Source organism: Atractosteus spatula, chromosome 12 (assembly GCF_055471065.1).
Source record: "Atractosteus spatula isolate fAtrSpa1 chromosome 12, fAtrSpa1.hap1, whole genome shotgun sequence".
NCBI lineage: Eukaryota > Metazoa > Chordata > Actinopteri > Semionotiformes > Lepisosteidae > Atractosteus > Atractosteus spatula.
Window position 1 is genome coordinate 42,873,301 of NC_142717.1, and position 21,186 is coordinate 42,894,486.

The 21,186-nt window shown below is 38.2% G+C and overlaps 1 protein-coding gene across 5 annotated transcripts in view; it reads left to right on the forward strand.

Annotated features, from left to right (window-relative positions):
- The window catches only part of ppp1r9a (protein phosphatase 1, regulatory subunit 9A), a 62,528-nt gene that overhangs the window by 11,196 nt on the left and 30,146 nt on the right, over window positions 1-21,186 (forward strand). For all 5 annotated transcript variants that reach the window (XM_088929526.1, XM_088929524.1, XM_088929525.1 and 2 more), the window contains exons 3-5: window positions 15,174-15,306; window positions 15,904-16,024; window positions 19,373-19,477. In XM_088929526.1, the coding sequence (XP_088785652.1) occupies window positions 15,174-15,306; window positions 15,904-16,024; window positions 19,373-19,477 (359 nt within the window). The remainder of the gene's footprint in view (window positions 1-15,173; window positions 15,307-15,903; window positions 16,025-19,372; window positions 19,478-21,186) is intronic.

Genomic DNA, 21,186 nt, shown 5'->3' on the forward strand with positions numbered 1-21,186 from the left:
CCTATGTGGTTTTCAAAGCCATATTTTGTATTTTTGCGGCAATGGGTTATCTAAATTGTGGGTTAACACTTAATTGCCACATCCTTAGCAAACATCTCTGAAACCAGCCACTATGTATCTTTTATAGTTTATTTTTATTTTGAAATATCCAGCTCTTGCATTGCTGCAAGAAATGTATCTCTTGTGTTGTAAAATGAAAATATTATAAATAAAATGAGATGTTTGTCTTAAAACCGTCTTATTAAAGCAGCAATGGCCACGAGTACAAGTGAGTATTATGGTTGGTTAAAATGTACCTACCTTTTTCCTGCTTTAAGAAATGTCCCTAATTCTATTTTTAATAACTAAACTGAATGCAGTAGTTTATACAATCATCACAATTCCCAGTCCTAAACTCTGAGCTTTTCAAGGTCAACAGCACTGAATACTAAGTAGGACAATGGGGAAAAATCTATTAATATAAAATACCTTTACTTTACTCAACTGAGAACAGGAGGCACAGGTTTGTGGGAGTCTGGAACAATCTAGTAGAGTAGTTAATTGCCAGATGTACTGTACATTGTAATTCTTAATCGCGCTGATCTCTCAAGACATACACAGTACGACAAACAGCACCACATAATGTGGACGGTACATTACAAACGTAATAATCTACAATCTTGTACAATGTTGCTGAAGCTGATACCTTGATGGTTGGACTAGATCCCTGGGTTAATTAGTTACTTAAGGAGCAAGTGGGTTAACGGGGCTGAATGGCCTCTTCTTCAGTGTGACCTTTCTAATGACGGCGGTAGTGATGTGTGCGAGATTCTGACGGTGGCATGAGTGGGTATCTGAAAATCATGTAGAATAACTTCTGTCGTCCGCAGGAAAGCTTGTAATGAATACTGGATAAAACGCTTACGGCTAAGTGACTAGGTTTAAAAACTGGCTATAAAATTGTTCTTTTGAACATTTCTTCTCTCTTTTTAGAATAAATACTTAAAGGTTATCAGTGGGTCTGTTAAAAATCTAGCACTCATTCTCTATAATTTATGAGCTGCAGCTGATTTAAAATATTTTTGAGATTTGGGGTATTTCTTTGGTTGTTTAAATTTAGCTACTGATACAGTGTAGTGTAGTATATGGGGTGTGCTCACTTCTCATGAAATCTTAAATGAATAGTAAATACCCTCTAGAAGTTATATACTGTATTACCAGCAAGGACACTGTAGAGTTTGTTTATGGATATAAAACCTTTAGATAAAAGTCACTGCTTTATCAGTGTCTGTATTAAGTTGTACAGGTTTATTGTCTGCGCTTTGTGAAAAAAAAACAAATTTATGAAATTTGAGTTGCCTTTTTTATAGGGCTGTATATTTATTTACTGTACAGATAACATTCAGATATGTGTCTCTTCTAATTCAGTTGGTGCATCGTCAAGCTTTCTGTACTGAAAGATATGCCATTTATGGACAGATTACAGTAAGCAAGCTGATTTTTTTAAAAAGAAGAGATACAGAACAGGAATTCACTGGGAAGATATGAGGAAGATTAAGGATTTCAAAACCCTCAGAGAGAATGATGTGCAACTCTTCCAAAAGTATTTATACAACACTGTACATCAACATGAAGTGTTATAAAAAAGACAAATATTGCTAAACATGGTTCTAAGGGGTAATCTCATTTTGCCAGACTTGACCACAGGATATTGAATTTATCTGTGGTTAATTTTACTTTTCATTGTGCTCTTTAGGTAGTGAAAGCCGATAAGTTGATTTAAAACCGAAGACTTTAAGCCCTAATTAATCTACCAACCCTCTGGAAAGTGTAATCAGAGCTGGCTCAGCGATGTGCTGTGGTAAAGCCCATCGAACGTATATTCCATTGATTTCACTAAAGAACTGTCAGTCCTGGTAAGGAGTTTCGATTAGTAATGGAAGGCAGTGAATATTCTGCAGGCTTAGGAAGTCAGAGATTTGAAAGACAGTTTGAGAAGTTCCTGCAGCCTTGTATGGAGGTAAAGAAGAAACAAATACTTCAGTGTTTGGACCACCATAACACACTGGGTCATAGTTTATGGGAGAGAAGCATACTGTACTGCGTATATACTGTATATTTCTGTTCCTGTTGTGAATTAGGGTCTCAACTACAGTACATCGTCACAACACAAAAAGATACATTTGCTGCTCCAGTTTGAACATTTACCCATTGTAAGTGCAGTTCTGTCCTTTAGCCAGTTTGTAGTCCCAAAACATGTATTCCTAATGCCTGCAAATTACATTTTTTTAAATGAACTGTCAAAAGTCTTTTTGAAAATGTACCATATTGTGTGCTCTTTGTTGCCTGTTGCTGTTCAGATAACTTCAACAAGTTAAAGTGAGTCTACTTTTTGTGCTTATCCTTTCTGCACTTTAGTTCTAATACAACACAACCACCCTCCCACATTAACATGTAAACCACTTTGTATGCAACTACTTGTTGCATATTGCATATTATATTGCGATTTATATATTCAATATTTTAATTTAATTTTATGTAATACTTTAGTATTTCTGTGATTCTAGCTCACCCTGCATTATAATTGTCTACTAGTGTAGTAGATTCAGTCTCATGCATTTTATTCCTAATACTCCTAGCATTTACACACAGTATAAGTACTCAATTACTAAGTAGTGGTAATCATTTGAGGTTTTATTTTTCACTTGAATTCTCTTTCTGACTTCCTGGTAGATTTTCTAGTTCATTGTGGCTTCAGCCCATGGTAACCAGGAGGTTCTCAAAGTGCTTGGCCCTCGTACAGTATCTTCCCAAATATATTTTCATCATCCTATTGCTTTTGCAATGCTTGTAAGAGACAGTGATAAGATTGATTAATCAAGTACACTGTTTGTTTTTCTATGGTCAAATTATTAAGCTCGTGTGTTTTGTTTTCTCTATCAAATGAAAATCTGTATCCAAACAAGCTGCACCAAAACATAGAGGCCTCTTACTTGTTTGCTTATTCCTGTAAGGCCTGATCCGGAGTCATTTTGAATTTCTTGCAGTATTTAAAATATCTGTGCTGTAGATATAGGCTGAATTTCTGCTGACTTCATTCAGTTTTCACTTCCTTGGCAGAATGGTTCCTGTGAGTAGAGGCAGAGCTACAAGCAGTCCAGCAGTTTCTGTTGCAAAAGTTCAGTGGACTGGTGACATAGCGAAGTCCTGAGGTGACACATTTTTGAAGACCTGTCAGATGGATTTTCTGATTAGTTTCTGTAATACTGTTTGCCCAATGGCATTTAAAGGGCAGTGCCTCTTGTTCATATTTTTAAAATTAATCCTGGAAACACAATTTATTACCTTGACTGTTACTGTTTTGGTGCTTTTTTTTCAGATTTTCTTTTTGTTTTTTTGTGTCGTTTAGTTGTGAAACACTTTGAAACATCTTTTACGAAAGTTGTCATAAAAAATAATTCCATTTCATTGTTTAATTGGTTTATCCACCTGTGCCTGTTTTCATATGTTCTTCTGTTCTTTGTTTTTACTGCCATTGAGTTATTTTGTGAACTTTAATTTGGCTGCTTTATCATTTCATTTGCAAGAAGAATAACATTACTTCAAACCAGTAGAGACAATCCATTTTATTTTGGATGGTCTTTACACAGAACATGTGCTCAGTTGGCTGCTCTCTGAGAAATAATTGCATTTCTGTTTTGGGGGTATAAAATGGATTTGGAGATACAATTGAATCCAAACCAAAGTCTGAATTCTTGCTGTTATTTTGACACTAATCCACTTGTCACGTAGTGTAGTGTCATCTGCAATCCAGAGCTGTTTTTATCAACCCATCTAATCTGTCAGGAACACTTCATTTCCTTTATCTCTGAACCACTGTTCGCATACACCCTCAATTACCACAGACAACCAGAGAGAAAACACAAACTCTCTTTTAACATATTACTATGTTGTTTTAAATGGACTTCCAAATTATTAGAGCCAAACTTCAGGTAGAGTAAAATACTGCCATCAGGTTCTTAACACATTCAGATCCAATACTGCATAAGAGCCTTTATCTCAAGGATGAGAGCTCAGAATTCTCTGTTTGCTTTTGAAGTCTTTGCATGATCTGACACCTTTTTATCTGTCTGAACTGTGGCTGCATTATGTTCCAAGTCAAACACTGAATTCAGTTTGAACTTACTTTGTGATTTTTTTTTCTTTGCTCCATTGTGCTGAAAAATAATTGTGTATAACAGCGCTCTCTAACCCAGTTCTTGGACGGTCTAGTGTCTTCTGATTTTTGGTCTATCTAAGCTCTACGTAACATACTGTAGCTGGTCTAATTATTTAACAGCAAAATTCTACTACTTCAAAGCAGGCTCTGACTGACCTAGCTGTGCCTTTAACTAGGTGATTTATTTTCTGAGAAATCAATGGTGAAAGACGTTAAGGAAAAATGTCTGACTAAGGAAAGAATCGGGTTAATTGTTTAATCAACTACTAAGGCTGGAAGAAAAACCAGAAGCTGCTGCAGGCCCAGTAATGTAATTTGACAAGTAAGGACTCCTTTAATTTTGAACATTGGACAGCCATTTCAAAAGCAACGAACAAGTGTTCAGTAGGAGCTTCTATGAGATGTAATGCTGACATCAAGGGCCTTCAAAGAGAAGAACTCTCAGGCCTTATTTATTTCATGTCAATATTGGTTTGAGCATTTTAGAATACAAATATAACATTAAAAAAACCCTTCTCCCTTTGAAAAGGCATTAGACATTAGGTAATGTTAGAAGCTTTGAGGATTATGAATCTCGAATAGGGATTATATGAGAATAACTTTGACAAGTTGTATCAGTGGTTAAATAAAGATTCAAAAATTGAACTGCTTCTGTAAAAAATGATTGTGGTTCTACCAGAAACCGTATACTGTACAATCTTATTTACCTGGGCTGAAATAGAAACAGAGGTTAGGATGGATGATACATTTTTTAGACACTTGTTTCAGTGGTATGTCATTAATAACTTTATAATTTTTAAGACCAGAAGGAGAACAAGACGTCTTTCTGATGGCAGTGTTTGATCTTCTTATTCACTACTTCTAGAGATGAAAACTGTATCAATTCCTTGTGTGGATTTAAATTACTGCATATTATATTTTGGATGTTTTGATGTACTGGGCATGGCTTTCTCTAATACTGCTAGTAGTTAACTAAATTAATAATTACACATTATCAGATTTGGTCACTCATACAGTAAATTGAAAAGTTTTTTGAGTGTCTGGAGTTTTTTTTTACTTTTCCACCAAACCTATGAATTAGGCTTATGAATGAATGCTAATAATAGGCCTTTTAATGTAATGTCAGTCAAAGACTAATTAGCAACACTGTACTTTGCTCTGCACGTGAACTTTTCTTGCAGTCGAGACAATGGAAAAAAAACTAGTGCAGACTTTGTGCTTGATTAACAATCTGTTGATCAGCATATGGCTAGTTAGGTAACCCATTAAGAATAATTTGTAAAGAAAGATTAGCATTTTTAACTTGCAGGAAAATAACCTTTAATATCCCCAATACCAGTTGAAATGACAAATTTATTTAATTTATTCCTTACCCAAAGATTGCAATCTTATAAAATGTGAATAGAAAACTTTATCGAAGCATTAGCTATTTCTTGCTTGCTATATTGGACTTCTTATCATTCCTACAATGACCGTCGGATTAAAATTGCTGAAGAACCCCATGCTAATTCCTTACTTACTGTCCAGCCTAAGAAAAATAGGTACTTCAGAAAATAAAAGTATTTTATGATTTTCTTTAAGTTCTGCAGGTTGAACTTGGGAGTGCTATTAGTCCAAATATATAGAGGGCTAAGAATGAGGACTTTTCTGGTGTTTTGTTTAATGCTAATGCTGAAAGGTGACTGCACAGACGTCTGTAAACCCCACTGGTGAATTATATTATACTGGACTATATTATGTCCTTGAACAAGGTAAAGTCAAAGTAGCAATTTCACATCAAATTAAGTTCAGTCTCCTCTTTTGCTGATGATCTGCAATCTGCTTTTGCTCTGAAAAGATGATCTGCAACATTACAGGTGTGCACGGTCACGGCTTAGAAATGAAGATGCAAAAATGCTAATTTTATGTAATTATTTTCCATCAACTGCGCTAAAATAAACTTACTGTTTTCTAGATATACTGTACACATATTTTAGAGACCCTGGATGTGTAGTCTACTGTCCAATATGCCTCTTTTAAATAGACCATACAAAATAAGCGTACATGGAAATAGGACAGAGTAAGGATTTCTGAAGCTTGAAAGCATGTATGTGTTCTCGGATATTTCAGCATGTCAAATGCAACTGTTTAAGGAACATTTATTTATTAGTCCTCTCTCACCCCATTCCAGATATTCCAGTACAGTTTTTCTATATACAGTATGTGCATTTACTTTCAGACATTGTAGAGTTGTAAAATTGTGTATAATATGGATAAATCTGATGTGGCTTGTTTGTTGAAGCAAATCTTTTTATTTATTATGTGCCAGTTGAATCATTGATGGTACCAAAGGTTGCCCTTAGATCGGGAAGTAAAAGATATCAAGTGACAACAAGTCAGGATCTGTTAGCAAATCGTTAACTACCTTAACAATGGCTGGCTCAGCACTAAACCTGTCTAAACCTTGTCTGAAAAGATTTGATACCACCACCCATTTCGGAATGTTTGTGAGGAAATGCAAATTGGAAATAGGATGGTAATTAATTACTTAGTCATCCTGATCAGTTTTTCGTAACACTGGAGTGACAGTAGCAGATTTCAGGCCTACAGGCAAAAACCAGATTTCAGAGAAGATTATAACAGATGGACAAAGAGCTGAGAATCTAATCCTGAATAGGGATAGAGGAATAAGATCCAGGATAATGCTTCAAGGTCTCGTTTTAGCTCCCCATTCAGTTGTTTAGGCAGAATTGGCAGCAATAAAATGAGAAAAAATATGAAGCTTTGAAAGCAGGAAAGGACACAGTTGTCATGATTGATAACTTCATAGCTTCTGAGGGCTCTTTTATAGCATTTTTTTTCAAGATCAGACTGGCTTGTATTAAAATATACTGTACAGTATTTAAGAAAAAGGGATTTAAAAAGATGAATAACATACAAATTACTGCAAATAGCCAAGGTTACAGAAAATGTTATATTACTGCTACTGGAAAGAGTGGTTTCCTAGGAGCGTAGTGAATACAGGGTCTCTGTTGTAGAGCTCTACCCAGATCACATGAGTGTAGGGCAGTGGAGGAAGGCTAGCCATAAGTAGGCTAGAACCCAGAAAAAAGTGCTCGGATTTTTAATAAGTACAGTGTGGCGTTAGGAGTCACAGGAGAATCAAATGTGTTTCCATAATTAATTTTAACTGTTTGTGTTCCCCTGGCCTTTTCACAATGAGTTGGTTTGGGTTAAATATGCGTTTGCCACTGAAGGACACTGGTACTGCCCTTAATAAAGTTAAAGAGGTCCTCTAAACTCTCGCAGTTTATACTTTGTATCGCATTCACCAGTTTATGGTTATTTAGGCATTCAGCCATTTACTGTCCGTGAGGTAAAGTGATTTGGCCTATTTTGCTTGTAGTTATAAATTACTGTAAGTGTCAATTAAATGAAACGAACAGGGTCATTTCTACTTCATTTAACAGGGAGTGTTCCATGCTCATTCTCCACTAGTAAGGTGGAGTGTCAGCAAGCTCAGAATAATTGTCTAGAGAGTGATGGGGACAAGCAGTGAATGAATTTGTTGTGGTTTTAAACTCAGCTTGATCAGATCGTTGTCACAGTAACTTAGCATAAAATACACAACCTTCTCTTAAAACTATTACACCTAATATTTAATTTTAAACAGTGCATCGAGGATAGAATGAAATTTTGTGTTTATAAATGCACTAAGCAAATGCCCATTCTTATCTTACTTCCATACTGTATTAATGTAAAACTTGAAGGGGCTTAATTACAGCCATGTGCCACAAAGCAAGCGAGTGTTCATTCCCCTTTCAATAGCCTCCCTTTGGATTTTTTATATTCTGTGGGCTGTGTTGTAGGCAGGGGTCATGACATCAAGTTGTCATGTGCTACTAGGATCTGGCGATGCGTTCTTAGGCAGATAAGCATCCTACAGAGTCAACGAAATCAACAGAACGTGATTGCCCAGTGCTGTCATTCTTTGCCTGAAGCTTGTTTGTGTCTGAATACTGCATATGCATGACTAACAAGTTGACAGTATTTCAGATGTATCAGGTACAGTAATTAATAAGTGAAGCTAAAGGTTAATATGCTGGGAGCTCTGCGAACTTGGGAATTCTTCTTATAATATATGTTATAAATATATGTCTACATGCAGTGTGCTGTACCTATTAAAACTGAATACCACTACTAATTTATTTGGTGCTTATGTGCGGCTTTCTCCTTTAACCATGTTTAACAGTGTTGTTTGCCTGCAGAGGTATACAGTAGAAAGGACTGATCATTTGTGACTCCTTATTTCTGGTTATTGGACCAGAAAATATTTTTCTCTCTATTGATGTTTTTATGTCATAACTAAAAATGTTCACTTGTCTCAGAAAATACAGGACCATTTCAGGCAGCTATCACAATACTTCTGTTTTGACCAGCAGTTCAGTCCTGTATAAAGGGTCAAAGCAATATTATCCCAGACTTTAGTCTAACCCGACTGAGTTATTGGAATTGTCTTTACACTCCTTGGCTTTGTTTGAAAGGTGCCCTACTTGTAGAATATTTTTATATATTTTTATCTGTGTGTTAAAATCAGACTTGAAAGTGTTTACAGGAAGTGATTGTACACCCGATTGCCTAGGGGAAACAGTGCTTATTCATTTTAACCTTGACACCTTTCAGTTTTTAGAGGATGCTAAATTTTTAAAGATTCAGCAGCATCAAATGGTTTCTTGATGCTAACTGGGGTCTAGTCATTAGGGATTTCAGTTGTCTGAAGTAAAAGGTGGCGTTTGTTTTATACTAGGGTACTCCAGTCTCTGGCACAGCAAGCCCAAAGTGGTTTTTAATACGAACAGCAGTAGCTGGCCGTGGTCAGGAGCCATGCAGTGCTTTCTGCAGCAGACACAGACACAGACACAGACACAGACACAGACACAGCCTTTGTCTTTCCCCTGAGCTGTTGTGCAGTACATTCGGAGGAGCTGCAAGTGCATAAACGTTCCACTTTTGTAAAACCATTCTCTGGAATGTCAGTGTACATTGTTCCAGACCAACGTAGCTACGTAGTTAAATAAGAGTTTATCCAAACAAAATTTAAATTGTCTTACAAATGATAAAAAACAAAAGAGGATTGTTTGTTATATTAGGGCAGCTATTTGAGATTTTAGGACTGCTGTTATATTACTGCCTTAAATTGTCAAATGAGAAGTAAAAAGAAGAACATCCTATTGTGTTGTGAATTGCCATTTGTGAACGCAGACATCAGAGAGAGGAGAAGGGTCTAGTGCATTGCTATGAAGGTGGTCAGCACAGTCAAAAGACTTGGCTGAGTGAAATTATACATATTTCTGAAACAATAAACTGATCATCACAATAGAGAATACTATTTTTTTTAGTGTTTTAGCTGTATTTTAACAGGGTTTCCATTCAAATAGACTAGTGCAATAGTGCTTCCATTGAAATTCACCTTTGACATGGTTTTGAACTTTCTAAAAGCGAATTGCACCTGTTTTGACATTATTGCAATTGTAAATGTGGAATTGAAAAATAACCTGTGGCAGAAGAAATCCTGATCTTCACAGAGCATATCAGCTGCTCAGGGATGTCTAGTATTTGTATAAGTACTATACCAGAGATAGGAGACCTCTGAAGAAAACCAGGTTGCAGGTTTAAGAGGTGTTAGTAGACCAGCAGGTGGCGCTCTTGCCTCTGAACAAACATTTCCAAACCACTGCACCAGTATCACGATAGGGGATATTGTGGCGTAGGAGGTGTTGTCCTTCAGATGAGATGAGTAGGTCAGTAAGGATCTCATGGCACTGTTCGTAAGAGCAGGTGTGCTCTTATGAGCTCCCTAAATTTCTCCCTTAATTCAGTTTGTGAAATGCTTTACCTCTTCTCCACCTGACTGTTGTAGTTGGGCTGCAGGTGCACAATGGCGACTGTGCCAAGTAGGGGCTGTACTTCAGCGGTAAATGATGCGAGTTTCAAACTATATGTGAAGCACTTTGGGAACCATTTAGATAAAAGTACAAGTTCTTCTTAACCTACTCATGTACATACAGCAGCGTTGAGCAACATTTCTAATGCAGCTCATTGTCTGATCTTGTCTTTCAGTCATGAATCTTGGTTTCCTGTTTTAATAGGCGTAGCTCAAACAGTGATGAACAGATTAATATCATAGCTAGTGTTATCACTACTTTTTGTGAGAGAATGTTAGGATGAACCTCAATACAGTATGCGACTGAACTATCTGATACACACCTACTTCAAAGTATGAGCAGTGAAAATGTGCCACCTGAATAGTATAACTGTGTATAACCTCTCACGTGCTTGCAGAATGAACTGTATAAGATAAGCTTAAACCTGTTACTTTGATGTTTTTTTATAAATTCTTTAAAATACAATAGAACCTAGTCTAGATTCTAGGTTGGACAATGTTTTACACAACTCACCTTATACAGTACTATTAAGAATTTGGACGGCAGCACGAGGCAGTGATCGGGCTCTCTGGCCCTGGCCGGCAGTTCGTAGGTCCTGCTTTACCGTTGAGCAAGGTGCTTCACTTAGACTACTTCACTATAAAGCCTGCTCTGCAGGCAGACACTTTCTAGGTCATCACTGAGACATGAGAAAAAAATTAATAAATTGTTCTTAATTGACTTCTCTGGTTAAATAAAGGCTTAAATCCATCCATACCCTGGATGGGGTACCAGCGCACTGCAGGGCACATACAGTACAAACACAAACATGCACACACTCACACCAGGGCCCATTTTCCCAGGAGCCAGTTAACCTGCCACTACGTCTTTGGACTGTGGGAAGAAGCCAGATTTCTCAGAGGAAACACATGTAAACCTAGGAGGAACTCGCACACTCCACATACTGTAGATAGTACCCCAGTTCCAGAATTGAACTCGGTTCCTCAGTGCAGCAATGCTATCCACTGTACCACTATGCCACTCGTAAAGGCCTCAATATACAATATACAGTATAATGAAATAATGACGAAGAATACCCTAAACAGTTTGTACAGAAAGATTAAATAGAAATTGTCTTGTTGCTTAGAATCTCTTGTGTACACTTTTTTCATTTGCGCTCATCTTCAGTGATTTTTTAAAATTTTCTTCAGAGCTTTTTTTTCCAGTATATGTGTCCATGTGTTTTGTTGGGTTTTACCCTAGTTGAGTAAAACAAACTCAAATCGAGATCAGACATTCTCCTGAGATCCTGAAATCTGGGTTAGATATGAAAATATTCATAATGATGCTTTGAAATTCCTGCTACTGAGGTTGATGTACAGTAAAAAGGTAATAAAGTTTTTGAGTTTTTTAAAGGCTTTGATCAGCGGCTTTGTGTTTCACCTCTTAGTATTTTTTCAGCTCTGTAAAGCAGCTACTCTGATAGTGCTGATAGTTCTCTGATATTTATATTTAATAGTTCTGAATTTCATAGAAACATCTACAAAAACAAGTGCTTTACCCTCTTGTCCAAGGTGTCGAGCTAATCTCTTCAGTGAAGATGATGGTGCAATTGTTCACACTGATTGAACTATAAAAGATCAGTAAAGTACTAGAATGACCCTCAAGGAGATTCTATGTTGTATGTGATTTCTGGATACTGCAAGCTAATGAATTGTCCCTAAATTTTCCACCAAATTAAGTGTTGTTTAGACTTCAAGACCATTCCAAGGCTGCAGCCGTACATGGACAAGGTTCTGTGGTGTTTTGTAGCTGTATCAGGATTTTAGAGAATTGTGAAGGTGGTGGTAGTAATTGCAAAGATATTCAGTGTAAAAAAATGTTGCGTATAAAAACTGGAAGAAAAAGCTGGTAAATGCTAAGTAACTTTCTTAGCAAGCTGTGAAGGAATTTAAAATGTACACAGCACAGAGCTAGAGGAAGCCCTAGGAAAAATGTGAATTGCATAAGCTAAAACAGACAGTAGCACAATATAGCTGTCTTAATCTATAGGTTTTCCTGTGGGATTTATTCTTTAATCTTTAAGTGCTGTAGAGATCTTTAAAGACCATCTAACTCAACCTTCAGAGAACGAACTGTAATATTTATTTTTTCTTTCTTTTTTTAAACCTCTAGAAAGACACTCTGCAGTTGCTAAGCAAAACAAAGCCCCCTCGTATGACACATTCAGACAGAAGTTCATTGTGCCATTTGTTCAGCTAAAAAGGAAAAAAAAGACTTTTTTCATAAGGAAATTTAATTATTCAGTGCAGTGTTGATTTTGGTTACAGCCAACAGCCTTAGTGGCATAACTACTGTGTATTATGGAAAGAACTGTGTGTCTTTTCCTTAAAAAACTATTACACAGTTATTAACAGATATTACTCTTTATTGATATTCTTGGAATATTCTTTTGTTTTATTAAAGGTTGTTTGTTCTGTGGAACATATATTCCATTACATTTTCTCAGGCTTTGTGGCATTTGTTTGTTGTGGTAATGCAATGTAGTGTGTGAGACAGACAAACACTTTTGCAAATGTTTTCAAGAGATTCATGTGATTGGAGGTCATACTTATTAGGCTGCTGTTTGGGTGAAATTGAGGAGTTCTGCATAAAGTGGAAAGCTAAGCCTTGAGCCAATAAACATGGTTGTGGAACGTGTGCTGCACACTAAGCTGTTGCCGTGCCCAGCAGATCATCTGTCATGCTACTATTGGATTAGCTGCTTACTGGCTGCCTTCCGCCTCATTAATGGGCTCTACTGTTGAGCTGTACCTCAACAGACCTGTAAACAAGGTTAAGGTGCACAATCAAGTACACAGTTCCCTGCTTGACACACCCCAGCCATACCTCGATTTGTTTCCTTCATTAGAAGTACAAGTCCAGGTCACAGCATGCACTGTATTATTTAAAGGAAGGCTTGGGATTTTTGAAACGGAAACCTAGTAAATAATGGGCTCTGCAGAATGGCTATGAGACACCTGTGCAGTAATCCAGTAACATATCAACAGACACTAGCACAAACTGTGTGATGTGTTATGTACCATACGTCCCTTTAAATGACATGTGCTGACAGAGTGAGCTGTTCTATGCCATTTGTGTGGGTCTCTGTGAGTCTGTGCCACTTTCTTCTTCTGTTTTTCAGTCCTGTATATGTCACAGTTCTTGTGCTCTGAATTCCCAGACACATCTTTTCTGAAAACACCTGTATATTTTGGAATTGGGGAAAAGGCAGACACAAAGTAAAGAATCGTACGCCGTGTATTATGCATCTTAAGCTGCGAATGGTAATAAAGTTATGTTTGCTGATGGCAGCTTTTATCATTTTTGGTCCCTTCTTGTGTTGCCAGTGTAGCTCTGTCTCAGGGACATTCCAGTGTCTCGTCTGTGGGCTGAGCGACTGACAGATTAGAAGGCTGGGTCTGTGGGACATGAGAACTCGACTTTGTCCATGACTTCCTGTAATCCTATAAGGGGGGGCATTTGAGGTCTTTACTTGTCTTTTCTTGGCGGCAAAGAGGAAGTCACATGAGTCTCTGCTTTTGAGCAACAACATATTGCTGTGTCAGTTTTTTAATGCTCTTGTCGAAGCATCTGCACGCGTTAAGATCACTGTTTGACTTTTATTTTTGTAGCAGGTAAACTTCACTTTCACTGGGGCCTTGTAAGAGTCTCAGCTGGTAAAGGCAAACTCCTTTTATATAAATTAGGGTCTCGTGAAGTTTCTGCATCATGCTGTAATGTCAAAGAAATGCCATGTTAGTTATATGTTTCATTTGTTATCAGAAAGCAGCATATTTCTGGAAAAGGATTGTGAGAACCTGCATCCTATCCCAAAAGAATTAGGCCAGGTGGGACAACACTCTGCCAAAGATGCTAGTCTATTGCAGGGCACACAAAGGGGCAGCTTATAGCGATGCCAATTAACATAGCCAGCACATGTTTAGCAGGTGGGGGAAACTGAAATGCCTGGAGAAATTGAACAAAGACATGGACAGCACAAGCAGAAATTGCACAGGAGGAAAACCGGTCCAGAATCACATCTTAGTCTCCAGAGTTGTGACCAAGCTGTGCCATGCTGCCCACATGAGAGTGATTAAGATGTAAAAGGGTCTCTCACTGCAAACAGTGTCAAGTGCACTGTTTGCAGTTGCTGGTGGATTATATTCACTTACTCATACCAGTAGCACAAACCAAGGACAGGATGTCATTGCAGCACATTTTTTTATTGATGACATTTCAGTCGTTCCAGACGCCTGTTTGAAGAGCCATCAGTGACAACAGTAGATGACAGCTCTTCACACTAGAGTGAGCAGGAAATCATTTTTATTAATGACTGCTTGTTTTTGTAGAGATGAGCAGTGTGGTGACCCTATTGCAGGCAATCCCATGCTGAGTCATTATTTGCTTCTAGTGGAAGGAACGGATATCGTTGTTGAATATACTGTAATGAAAGGTCAGAAACTCTTAATATTTGTGTGCTTTTCCAAGACTTTTCCAAGAGTAATTCAACAGGTCCTTAAGTACTTAAGTTTAAATGACATTTCACAGTAATTTTGTTTTGTTATACTGTATAGGTTCCAGTTAAATGCAAGTTCAAGGTTTGTTCCTTAAGGACAGGTTGTTTTACATGTGGTGTGAGCAAAAACAAGGGAGATAATCAAGAATAGGTTGCTTAAACACAGGGCTGGGCTGGGCTACAGCCACTGAAACTCTTATGAACACATAACACAGCAGTCAGCAGGGACTGACAGATTGAGCCAAGATATGAATCTTCTATAAGATTACAGAAGGTCTTTTCAAATCAGTGACTACATTTACTGTGGATAATTCACACTTTCACATTTACATCATTTGCTGTGATTAATATTTTTATATTTTGTTAAAGCTCTTTCTTACTGCACATGGCAACAGACAAATAAGAACTGCTGTTTCACATCAGCATGAATTGTTTAAGACATAAAAGACGGTTATGATCTATAACCCTGTACAAAATTTCAGTTTGTCATTCTGACCGTTTTTCATGCTTCCAGGTGTTCAAAACCTATTCCAATGAAGACTACGACAGGAGAAATGACGAAGTGGACCCAGTAGCTGCCTCAGCAGAATACGAACTGGAAAAACGGGTGGAGAAGTTGGACCTCTTCCCTGTCGACCTGGAAAAAGGTATAAAAAGCCTAGGAATACAGATTGCTCATGCCTGCCATCCACATTTTTTACAGGAAACAGGATCTTTAAGACAAATTAAAGGCAAAACCAGGGATAGATAAGTCCATGCTATAGCAGTACATAGCAAAAGTTGTCAAATTACTGGAGTGTTACTTTAGTTTACTTCAAGATTTTGTTTTTCTTTATGATTCAGTTTAATTATTTCACCCCTGCAAACCTCTCTCCTCACTCTCTTGTCTTTCTTTTATACATATAATTAAAAAAAAAAGATTTGTGAAGTGATTCGTGTATATACTGTATGTGTAGCATAATACTGCATATTGGTGAAACAATATTAAGAAAATGCACAGTGGCCCATGCTGATTTTTAATATTCAGCTTTCTGCACCTACTGTAGGACCAGAATAAATAATCCAGTTTCCTGCACTAGGTTCTCATTTAGCGGTTGCCCTATCTTTCTTTTTTTATGTTGTTTTATTATTGGGGTCTTCACAAGGATGCAGAATTGCTTTGTGTGTGCTGTGTGGTTTTGTACTTTGGGGACACACAAAAACACTTCTCCTCCTGTGGACTAAACCCTGTTTTTTTTGCTAAGACGAGGATGGCCTGGGAATCAGCATCATCGGGATGGGAGTGGGAGCCGATGCCGGCCTGGAGAAGCTGGGTATCTTTGTGAAAACAGTCATTGAGGGCGGAGCTGCTCAGAAAGATGGCAGGTAAAGGGCTGGTGGGAGTCTGGGATCGGTTTCCTGCCCCGCAGACAGAGAAATGTTGGTTAACAACAGGACAGGGAGAGAGGGTGAATGTAGGAGTACAAACGTGGAGCAGAAGGGTAAGGACGGAAATGAAGTGCAGACCAATGAGAGTAGTGGTAAAAGAAATAACCAGTGTTCAGACAGTAAACGGGCAGGAGGATGTCGTGAGCAAGTAAAAAGGAACTCGAAGACACAAAGGGCGGTTTAGAGTCACGGAATGAATGTGTGGCTCAGGCTAGGGGAGAAGGGGCGATACAGAGATTCTCCACAGGATCTGGCGTGAGGAGAGAAGTGGAGAAACTGCGAGGACAGTCTAAGGAAACCATGGTCATGTCTATTGTGTTTAATACCTAGACACAATTTCCTCTGGTTGTGTTTTTAAATCTTTGGTGGATCCCAGTACAGGAGGAAAGCCTCTAGACTGGGCTGTGTTGCAGTATTGTTGCAGTGTTGAACATGGTTCTGGGGCTGTGAGATCAGTGTGGAGACAGCTATGTTATGTAGGGCAGAAGGTTACAGATTGAGAGTGTGGTGGTGGTATAATGTGAAAGCATCATAAGAAGAGGCCCTGTCACTAGAAGGAACATTTGGAATATCTTAAGGGCACTGCAGAGATGTGTGCGAAAAGATAACATAGTAAAAATGTGGCTCTGTGAATTAGTTCCTTTGTTGCCTCAGTAATAAATTTCTAGCTTCTTTAGAGTCGTTATCCACAGTCATGTACTGAGAGGCTACAGTATGTTCACTGGATTCACTATGTTTGTGAGATTAACTGTTTTAAATACTGTTTGTGGTGAATTCCACAAGATGTCCACTAATTGCGAAACCGAGGTCTGAGTTTTTGTAGCTAGTTGAGGATACTGTTGGAATTAATAACAGATAGCAGGAAAGGAATGGTACTATAATGAGAGGCAGTAGCTGTAGGCTATTTGCTCAGGACCTCTATTTCTGCCCCAAATATAGGGCAATGGTGTTTTACCCACTCTTTCTATGTAGGCCTGTGTGTACGAAATGGCAGATCCTTCCAAAATACTATAAAGCCATACTGTTTATATTATGACAATACCGTTATGCCTCACTTTAACATTGTTTTCTTTGAGGGATTTAAAAATCAGAATTGTATTGTTGGATGTGTACAGTTTGTGTAGGTACAGGTCTGTCATGCCATGATGATGGTTCACAATTGTTCATTTTTGTGTATGGTACCATGTCAGATCATATTCTTTGCCAGTCCTGAAAAAAAACAATAAACAAATTGAACATAAAAATAAGAATTGTGACCTCATTACAGTACATAGCAACTCCTATTTAAAAACCTGAGAACCCTTGTTGCTAAGGGATTTCATTAGAAGTAGCTGCTTTAGGAGGTTTGTCTGAAAAAAGTGTCTCATTATTAGTTCTTTGTATCGTGTTCACAGAAATACATACACGGTTCAGCAGTTTGTTGACAGGCAGACAAATGCCCTAATTTCTTTTGTTGACTGAAAGCCTGTCTTCATCTTGAGCAAGCTACTTCTTTTCCTTACAAGAAGGCTTTGAAAACGATTTCTCTGTCTCTTTGCGACTAGTCTGCCAACACTTGATGTTGACTGACTTAAACAGCATTAATTGACTTGACTTCACTGGCTCTCAGCCACAAGAGATGGCAGTTAAATGGAAGAATTTATAAAAGGTAAATACTGTATGTATATTGTACATTAAAGTAAATTTTGATATTGCTTTGTGAACATGAAATGTTATTTAGTCGTAACACCTACCAGTTATACATGTACATTCAATAGTTGTAAAAACATGAGGTTTAGCATGAGCAATTGAAATACAAATCTGACTTTAACCTGCTTGGCAGAAGGAGCAACATGTCTATTAGATTTCATCTTCCACAAAGTGAGTGATGGTGGGGTTTGAGGAGGGACGCAAAACAATGGACTGTAGGAATGGTGTGTTGTTACTTTTGTTATTATGTACTCGGCAGATGCCCTTCTTGAGCACAATATACAGTAATAAGTACAAATGAGAAATCGTTCAAATACAGGAGAAAACAAAAAGTTAAAATGCAAATGACAAAAAACATATAACAGTGAGGGAGACGCAGAAAGAGAACAGGGTGTAAACAGTGTCCGTCCGGTGATAAACAACACGGGATTCCATCTTCTCTTCCCGATTAACCGAGAAGCCATCGTCATGGTCTCCGCTAGGATTTTTGTTCATTCTTTGATCACTGTGCAGATTGCAGTAGCGGCAGGTGATTAAAGCTCCTGGCAGGGTGCGAGAGATCACAGGCGCAGCCTGAGCAGATGAGTCTAGAGGAGACGCCAGGGGGCGGGCAGGGACCGAGCAGGACAGTAGTGCAGTCCAGCACTGCGCGGCAGGGAATGAGCGGCCCTAGAGGTGGGGGACAGAGAGGTCAGGTCAGGGGGGGATACAGGAGGAGCAGAGGGACTGGAGACAGACGGAGGCAGGGTGGTTCAGATGGCAGCGAGCAAGAGCAAGTGTGTTGTAATGGATGCCAAGAGAGGGACCACAGTCATGACGTGGTGTGAGAAACAAGATGGATAAAAGCATCTCCCTGTGTCCCTGCCCTCTATTTGCAGTGTGCTTATCTGGACACGATGGAGGGTTAACCCCTACTTGGAAACGTTCATTGCAAACTCTGTTATCAAATGTTATCTGATATATGATTGAAAATTTGAGTGATAACATTACCAGAAATGAACGACTTCCATTAAGTCTAAAGCAGAGGTTCCCAGGCTCCCAGTCCTGAAGGTTTTATAGGTTTGTTTGGATCAGCAGCAAAGCTGCTGCATTTCTTCAGTTACAGTAAGCCAATAATTGGAGTGCGAGGAGTTGTGCTGAAAAAGATGAAAACCAAGGACCAGGTCTGGGAACCTCTTGTCTATAGCTTAAGTATTGTGGTGAAATAAACCTTAATATACTGTACTGATTGCCCTGAAGTTGGTTCGATATGATTTACAAAGTGTTGCCAAATGTTTAACTGCTTTAGAAGATGTAGAATACAGAATATGTCAAATATAGCCATACAGTATGTACTGTAAAAATATTGTTAATGCAAATATTACACTAATATTTTGTTAAGCCAAAACTTGTGTAACTTCTTATTATGTTTGAATTTGTGCATCAAGAGAATTGTTTTTTTCTTATTTTTTATAATGAAAAAACATTAATCATATCTCATGAGTTCTATATTGATTTGAATGTTCTGAATAATTTATAAATGTGGTTTCTTGACAGTATTTAGTGTTTGAACGAAACACTTTAATGACCATGTTTTCTAACACACTTTCCTCCAAGGATCAAGGTTAATGACCAGATAGTGGAAGTGGATTCCATTAGCCTGGTGGGAGTTACTCAGAACTTCGCAGCCACTGTCCTGAGAAACACAGAAGGCGTTGTCAGGTGAGGAGACCGTGCTGCCTCTAGGGGTGTAAGATGGTGTGATTCCATTTGGCAAGGCTACAGGAGGTAGGTACTTCATACCTGACCCACCTCTGCACATTGGGCCAGAGTGGACAGGAGGGACTGCCTGAACATTGCAGAGATTGCCCCTAGCAATGCTGGTGTCCATTTCTACAGCTGGATGGACTGGAGCAGCTCGGGTAAAGTACCTCATTCATGGTACAACCAAGACTGCCTTGTGGGACTGAACCCACAACCCAGGAGTCATGAGCCCCGAAACTTTCCCGCTATGCTACTCTTTTTGATACTCCACTGTTTTGAGAGACATTTAGCTGTATACATGAGAGTGATTATCTTGCATTATGCTACTTTTCTTTACCAGAAAGTATCATATTATTAAAAAGAAGATTCTTAGATCTGAAGGAACTTGTGTAAAGAGTCTTCTTTCTGGTGACTACAACATCACTGTGTACATTTGTCCAGTCCAATGTATGATTAATTTACTTATTTAATACTTGAAATTAATTTATTAAATATTTGTGATTTAAAATTTTACATATGTTAGCTACTAAAATTATATCTTTAACACCTGTTTCTTTATCTATGGTCTGTATGTTGCAGAAAACCATACAGTATGTTTCTCACTAATAATTAATAATTATAATAATAATTGCTTACACTTATATAGCGCTTTTCTGGACACTCCACTCAAGGGGCTTTACAGGTAATGGGGATCCCCTCCACCAGCCATAGTGCGCCAGAACAGATTAGGGCCCACATGGACTGCAGGGTGAGCGCCCCCTGCTGGCCCCACTAACACCACTTCCAGCAGCAACCTTAGTTTTTCCCAGGAGGTCACCCATCCAGGTACTGACCAGGCTCACACCTGCTTAGCTTCAGTGGGTTGCCAATTGTGAGTTGCAGGGTGATATGGCTGCTACTCATTACACTTTGTAAGCTAAGTGAGTCATATTTGTGATAGAAAGAAAGAGCAAACATCAGGGTCAGAACGCATCTTTATTAGAGACTGCTACCTTGCAGCAGGAGATTAAAAAATAAATGTTAAAAGGCACAGATTGCTTCAGATGAGTAAATAAGAGGTGTGTCTTCTGCCTTTTTCAGCTTGCAACAGTATCTTTCTGAGAGATTTCTTATTCAGCAACTCATTCCTCCTGTAGTCATTCTGTCTGGAAAAACTACCTGACCTAGAAACTTAGTGTCAGATGTACTGTATGTAATTTTCTCCTGTCTAAACAACTTCTGCGTAATGGCTTTGTGGAATTGTAGTATTTCTAGGTTGGAAGTAATGAAGGGAAACCCTCTTCCGATAAATTCATTGATGTGACAGTAATTTTCCGGGTCAGTTATTGCGCTGGGTTACATTTTAAAGAAGCAGAAACAAAAATCTTTTGAGTTCTGTTGTTGTTTTATATGTAAATAAACATCAAGCCCTTGTCTGATGGAATTCTTAGATCTCTAAGCTACTAGCAACTAATCAAACAAGATGTGCCAAATGGCTTATGGTCTTATATTTGGATCTGTGCCTTCGTTACAACATATTACAAGTTGTGTATCATGAATCTGCTATAGCAGACTCAGCTGTTACAGAAAGGTCAAGAACATACTTGATGCCAAGTGACTGTGAAAATTCAGAATTGTGCTCTTAATTTATATTCCTATTCATATACATTTTTAGAAGTGTTCTCAAA